Here is a 6,826-nt window from a genome sequence, read left to right as displayed (position 1 = left end):
TACGTTCGTCTCTCTCTCTCTCTCTCTCTCTCTCTCTCTCTCTCTCTCTCTCTCTCTCTCTCTCTCTCTCTCTGAAGTGAATGACATAGAGCTTATTGAGCCGGTAAGATGTCAAATTGTTTGCTTGACACTCTGAATACTGAAAATATTGTCTTTTATTTTTTACTCAAAATTTAATAAACTTAAGCTTACTTGAAGCTTAAATTTCGTGCAAGGATTTTGCTTCACATGCTTACTTTAGCTCAAGGAAACTGAAGCTTTCATAACTTTCATCAGGCATAGCCTTGTATTTGTTCAATTTGCCGTTTTCGTAGCTTTTTTCGATTACAATCTTGTTTATTTAATGTCATTATAATTGAGATTTCTTTTAGTCTAGTTCATTCGCATTCTCTTTGAGATTCCTTTTTGGAACTGGTTTTTGAGGTTTCCAAAAGCAGTTTGGTTGTGTGGTTTTTATGTTCTCTTGTTAAAGCTTGTCAGTTTTGCATTATATTTGAGTTCCATTGTTTATGAATAAAATATCTTTGTTTCAGTTAAAACAATCCACTTCTGATTCTAATTCTTGTATACAATACTTTAGAGGTGGTTCCATATCTTTTAAAGTTTCTCGACAACTTGACAAATATCTATGTGAGGTGCAATCACAAGAGGTTAAAGGGCCTGAAGTTTGAAATTATTCTAATTATTTTCTAATTACATCAAAAGTTTGAAAACAAAACGGCAGATTCATCAAAAGTTTGAAATTATTCTAATTAGAGGCCAATTAGTCTGGTGCATGTTTGTATATATTTGGTAATAAGCCATTGACCCTGATGGTGAGTGAACTGTCGGGAGATACTATTTCTTGGGAAGCAGGTGCATATGTGAAGGGTAGACATTTGGAAACAGTTTCCGTGGTAAGCAAGGCGATTGACGAGAAAAGAGACATTGCTCTTTTAATCTGTTTACTGGGAGGCAGTTATAGTATAAGGTTACCTTTCTATCTGCACGTTCCTAATTCAATTAGATGTAGCTTTCACTTTCATGGTGTCATATAGGGTTTAGGGATTCGTTTGGGACAGTTAAATTTCAATAATTTTTTTTTTTTAAGGTAACTATTTATATGCTAATACTCTTTAGTTGGGATACTTTTCTGCTCACCTACAGTTTTTTGGTCTGAGAGATCAAGTCAGGATGATGTTACTTATTTCTATTCCCGCAAACTCTAATGTATAAATTTCAAGTTCCGTATATGAGACTTGAGGGGCAGTGAGGTTTTTTTTTCGTTCTTTTTTAATTAATATAATGATTGTCGGCCGCCTATCGTAGGATTAGATTCCTTTGTGTCAGCTTTTATCCTAACTTGAGCACAAGTTTCCAATGTCTAAGCTAGGCCTCATTGTTTCCTTCTGAATATGCAGGTTCTATGCTCCTGTGGAGTTATCTACTGCATTATTTGGCAAACCTGCCTTTCAGAATCTCATTTGCAATGGATATGTACTGGCTGACAATGGAAAAAAAAAAAAAAACCAACGAAGTCTGAAAAATTATCGTCCACCAATTGATGTTATTGATCGGTATGTAGCTGTTGTGTTTATACAACTCACTATTCCTATTATAGTTTCAGTATCATTTCTGATCAGATTTCTGTTGTGTAGGATGCAGTACGCTTTATAACTAATTAACTCTCCTGTTGTGCGCTGAACCATTACGTTTCAAGAAGAGAGGAGTTTATTATGTTCTAAGTGTGTTTTATCTATTCCTGTATTATTGTTTTCATGTTGGAGTGTTGCTCGTTGATCTTTGTTCTTTGAATTGATCCATTGGTACTTTTATCTTTGGTCAATTTCAGGTCAAGGACGTATTATTGCCATGGTACAATCTCAAGTCCCTTTGCATTCGGGACGTATTCCTTGTCCAGAATGCAAAGAGACTTGAGATTTGAGGGTTTGCCGCGTTTGTCTCTATTGATCAAGCCACTCTACAGAAGTCATCTAACTCGGCCACACAGAGTCTTGTGTATTTTGTCCGTCAGGACATGATTGGTTTTCAACTTTGTACGGTTAGCTATCTATGAACTATTCCTTCTGATAGCATACTGTAATTCGTGTCAAGTCCATGTCAGTTGGGCATGATTATATCATATAACCAAATAGCTAGAATGTGGTCATATTCCTTCTGATAGCATACTGTAATTGAAACTCTTTACAATCTGCATAAGAATAAAACAGAGACATCAAGTGTAATGTTATAACAAATTACCAACTAAGTTTCCTGAACGTTTGAATTGGTCAAGTATTTTCAAAATTAATAGGAAAGAAGAAGAAAACAAAAAGGAACAGAAAAAACTTTGATCAAATCACAGATTTCATTAGCATATTTTGTTGTTTCAATGTCTGCATTGTCAATAAAGGCATCTTTGCTGAAAAATGTTTCATGTCCGTATGTTATCTACTGCATCAAAGTGATATGCATCCCATCACTCACGTACTAAACGTGTAAAAACACTAAACAAATATTATCTTTCTTATATACCCTTTTGTTGAGTGAAGCAATGTTTTGTTATTAACGAATCTGTATGTTTCTTTTTATCTGCCTTCTTAAATAGTTTTGGAGGCAATGAAACAAGGCTATATAACTGGTGCCGGAACCTACTAGAAGTTATTTTAGAGTCAGGGTGGGGTTTTGATGGATATTGAAACTGTCTCAGGAAGCTTATTTAGAATCAATCAGTAATTTAGTCTTACTTCGATGAGGATTCCCTGGAATTTCATAATGTCATTTCATAAATTCAAAGATAACGTCATGAAAACCTGTTATATCTTCTTGTTTTGATCGATAGAGGTAACTCCTTACCTGTGTCTGTTAATATGTTTTGCAGTTGCAGCTTTTACATGCGAATAATCTGTTTCCTATGCGGTATTGTGGATTAAATTGACGGCTAAAACTTCAATTCAATCATGTTTCAAGTATCTTGCTCAGAAAACAGTTTTCTCAATATTGCTTTATTGTTGAGTTAATGATGGTGTACTGGGGATGATGAAGATATGCTTCATTGTAGGAATTGCTCTTATTTTTTATTTATTTTGGGAGAGACTGTTATGCATCTTCAACATCACAACTCCTTTTCATTGTTTCTATTCAATTATGAATTTTATGGTATTCTGTGTTCAGGTGGCGGGTTTGTTTTGGATTCTTTTTTATTGGTCCAACATGCTCGCAAATAAATTTACTGTAATATTCGGCCAGTTGAAACTGTGGTTAGAGTTTTATGAAAAGTTTATTAGATTGTTTCAATTTTTTATGATTTATATTTCATTAGCTAAGAAATTTTTGTCTCCTTATGTTCACTGTATAAACTTTAAGGCTAACTATTTATTTTTTGATTTTGCGGGCAGATTTTGGTTGCTGTTGCTGTGCCTATTTGTGGATAGTCTCTGTCAAATTGGGTTTGGGAATTGGGAAATTGTTGAGGATAATTGGGGGTTGAGATTTTGGCTGTGGTTGGATTTAGGGTTTTTATCTAGTAATCAGAATTTGATCTTGTTTTGAGGCTGCCGATTTTGAATGGCAAAAGCCAATTCTGGGTATAATTATTGATTTAATGTTTTCTTTCATGCTCATTGTTTAATTAGAATTTATTATGTTGGGGTTTGTAAGGTGTGTATTTTGGTGGTGTCAAGTTATATATGGATTTGCGTGATGGTGCAATTGGGTGCTTTGGAAAGGTTATTAATTGGATTGGGACCAACTAGATATGAAAACTGAAGCAAAGTGAGTTTTAGGTTTGCTATACATGCTGCGGTTGCATCTATGTGTATGTTTCCTTCTATCTGCATCCTTAATAGTTTTGAAAGCAAGGAAACAAGGCTATATAATGGTGCCGGAAATTTTTTGTACCTACTAGAAGTTATTTTAGAGTCAAGGTGGGGTTTTGATGGATATTTTAGCTGTTTCAGGGAGCTTATTTAGAATCAATCAGTAATTCAGTCTACTTAGATGAGGATTCCCCTGGAATTTCATACTTATCGACTTGTTTACAGTAATTGTTGTTCGGCTGTAAGTTATTGGTCTCTTTGTCATTGATAGGTAACTTTTTAAAATATGTCATATCAAACACAATACTGAGGCCCTTTCTTTTTTCTTCCCAAAGACTCATTGACATTTGAAAAATGCAGTATGGTCTTCAATCCTGTATTCAAGAAGCTCAGAAAACCAAGATTTTCTTTCTAGAATTACAATGACACAAGGATTCTAGAAATGATTCACATTACGCCTATTGGAGTGTAAAATAACATAGTCGGTTAGCAAGCAGCTGTTCAAATCGAAGCTTAACCAAAAAATCCAGAGGTTACTCCTTACCCTGTTAATATGTTTTGCAGTTGCAGCCTTTATGTATGTCTTTTCTTTCAACTTTGCCTACAATGTTATTTGATATAAAACTAATGTCTTTACATTTGGGGTTCTGCAAAATTTTGATGATTTCTTTTATAAAGTTGCATGCAATTTGAAATTGATCAACTATAACTATCAGACTTTGTGTATAAGGGCCGAACAGAACGATTTAAATCACTTTTTCTTATCATTGAGGTTGCGCGCAGGTCACTGATTTTCGATTTACCAAAAGCAATCACAAAATTGAAGAGATAATTGGAGCCAGTATTAGCTCCAAAGGTTTCAATCCTTGGTGTTGGATCAAGGTGAGTGAAAAAATTATATTTTGTCACATTTGTATTTGGTATTTGCTTGGATTTTTATATTTTTCTAGTTAGATCAAGGATTTCAATCTTTTGGGTTCGTTCAATTAGATCGAACTGTGGTTCTAGTGTGTTTGATATTTTCATTTGCTTTATAGTGCTGGAAAATAAATAAAGGAGTATGTACTAAGTCTGAGTCAGTTCTTGTCTATCGTTGGCCTCTATGGTAGAATTAGTCGGGGGCCTGAGAGGCGGTAGTTTACCCTGTGGCGGATGTCAGCGGTTCGAGTCCGCTTATCTCCAACTCGCGAATTTAGCGGATACAAAGCTATATGATAGCACCCAATTTTTCCGATTCGGCAGTTCTATTGAGATCCTTCCTTTTTAGCAAACACCCATTTGCAACCAATTTCTCTCTTTCCATGTGGTCTCGTACATTGGAACCCATGGTTATGGACCCGAATCCATTAGTATAGAACATTTTCTTTTCCAAGTGAAATCCCCTAGTATATGAAAGAGTGAAAAAGTGCTTTCGTTGTTGTGGAGTTGATATTAATTTTTTTCCTCAAGATGGACGACATCAATTTCTCCGTATGGGTGTCTGTTCCTTTTTTTTTCTTTTTCAATTTTTGTTACAATGTTGTTGTCTGTTTGCTTCAGATTCCTCACTAATTATGTTTTTGATTAATTGCGCATTTTGGTTTTTATGTAGTTCTAGATTCAGGCTTGCTTATTCTCTTTGCAGCTATTCTAAAACGTAGGTCTTTTCTTTCAACTTTGCCTACAATGTTAATGTTTCTTTGTGGCTCAGCTTTATGGTTTGAATGGTGTGTTTTACAGTGTTACCATACTCAATTGGCTTATCATCATTCATGGTTTTTCTTGTTTTATAAGGTGAGGGAGTAGTATGTATATCAGTATATCACCAACTACGAATTGAAATATGCCACTTTGAAGTTTCAGTACCTCTTTTTCTATGGATGCAAGTATGAATTGACAAAAGGACACCTGTTTTATCATTGCAAATAAATCCATGTTGGTCTTTTTGATGGGGTTTTTTTATTTTTTTTATATTTTGTTTTGGACACCATATAGGTTGATTCGACACAGCACATGCAGCTGCTTGGTGAGTACTATTTTGCTTGCCATAAAAAATTTTATATTTTATGGGGAAACAAACAAAAAAATTCTCCAAGAACATGTAGAAATTTTAATGATTAGTTAGTTACTTATTATAAATTATTTTCTGTAGTGTATGATAGAGCTGCGATCAAGTTCAAAGTTAAGGGGAGTAGAGGCTGACATAAATGATGACATTGAAGACTATGAAGATGACTCAAAACAAGTGAGTATTGACTTGAGTCCTTCAATTCTTGCCTTAAGAAAGCTGAGTTTTTTCGATAGTGGTTTTCTTCTGAACTTACTCTATGGTCTAGTTTTTATTAAACTTATCTTCAACTGTAAAACTTGTCTATTCTAATTATTTATTTATTTTTTTTGTTTGTCATTTTGTGGATATGGGAAGATTGATTATATTCTTTTGTAATATGTTGCTGAACGGATGAGCAATTTAACAAAGGAGGAATGTGTGCATATACGTTGCCGACAAAGTACCGGTTCCCTAGAGGCGGCTCAAAATATAGGGGAGTGTCATTGCATAAGTGTGGGACATGGGAGACTCGGATGGGCCAATTTTTACGCAAAAAGTAAGTAAATGTTTCTCTTAATTATCACTCATTTTATTATCCGATATGTTTTGTTGTCGACCCTATTTCGACCTCATTTTTTTAACGGTCTAGATTGACGGTCAGATGACATGGATTTTCTTGGGAGGGCCAAACATCCACTTGTACTTTAAGATGACCAATATTTTAAAACACAAGTAAATAATTACACCGCATGCTTTCAGGGAATTTAGTGTACCACCATATGCCTTTTCAACCATCAACATAAAAGAAACTGCTGTTTTATTGGTACACCGGCCTTTAAAGTACTTTAAATTTATTTCTCAACCAAATGAAAGTTCTTACGTCATTTCTTATAAAATACTTGTTCTGCTGTTTCTTACTGATGGATTTTCAGAAACACTAATTAATATTGAAAGATGACTGATATTTTTTTTTTCTCTTCCCCGATCTTGCATGTGTTAG

The 6,826-nt window shown here is 34.5% G+C and overlaps 1 protein-coding gene across 1 annotated transcript in view; it reads left to right on the top strand.

The window, feature by feature from the left end:
- LOC101305714 (putative L-type lectin-domain containing receptor kinase V.1-like) overlaps nucleotides 1-1,924 on the top strand; it is a 26,105-nt gene extending 24,181 nt beyond the window's left edge. Inside the window, exons 13-14 of the mRNA XM_004309568.1 lie at nucleotides 1,401-1,476; nucleotides 1,832-1,924. Of these exons, the coding sequence (XP_004309616.1) occupies nucleotides 1,401-1,476; nucleotides 1,832-1,924 (169 nt within the window). The remainder of the gene's footprint in view (nucleotides 1-1,400; nucleotides 1,477-1,831) is intronic.
- Nucleotides 1,925-6,826: the final 4,902 nt, after the last annotated feature.

This window comes from Fragaria vesca, unplaced genomic scaffold, assembly GCF_000184155.1.
Source record: "Fragaria vesca subsp. vesca unplaced genomic scaffold, FraVesHawaii_1.0 scf0512988, whole genome shotgun sequence".
NCBI classification, from domain to species: domain Eukaryota; kingdom Viridiplantae; phylum Streptophyta; class Magnoliopsida; order Rosales; family Rosaceae; genus Fragaria; species Fragaria vesca.
The sequence above is the reverse complement of the archived record's forward strand: the minus strand, read 5'-3'. Positions and strand labels throughout refer to the sequence as shown.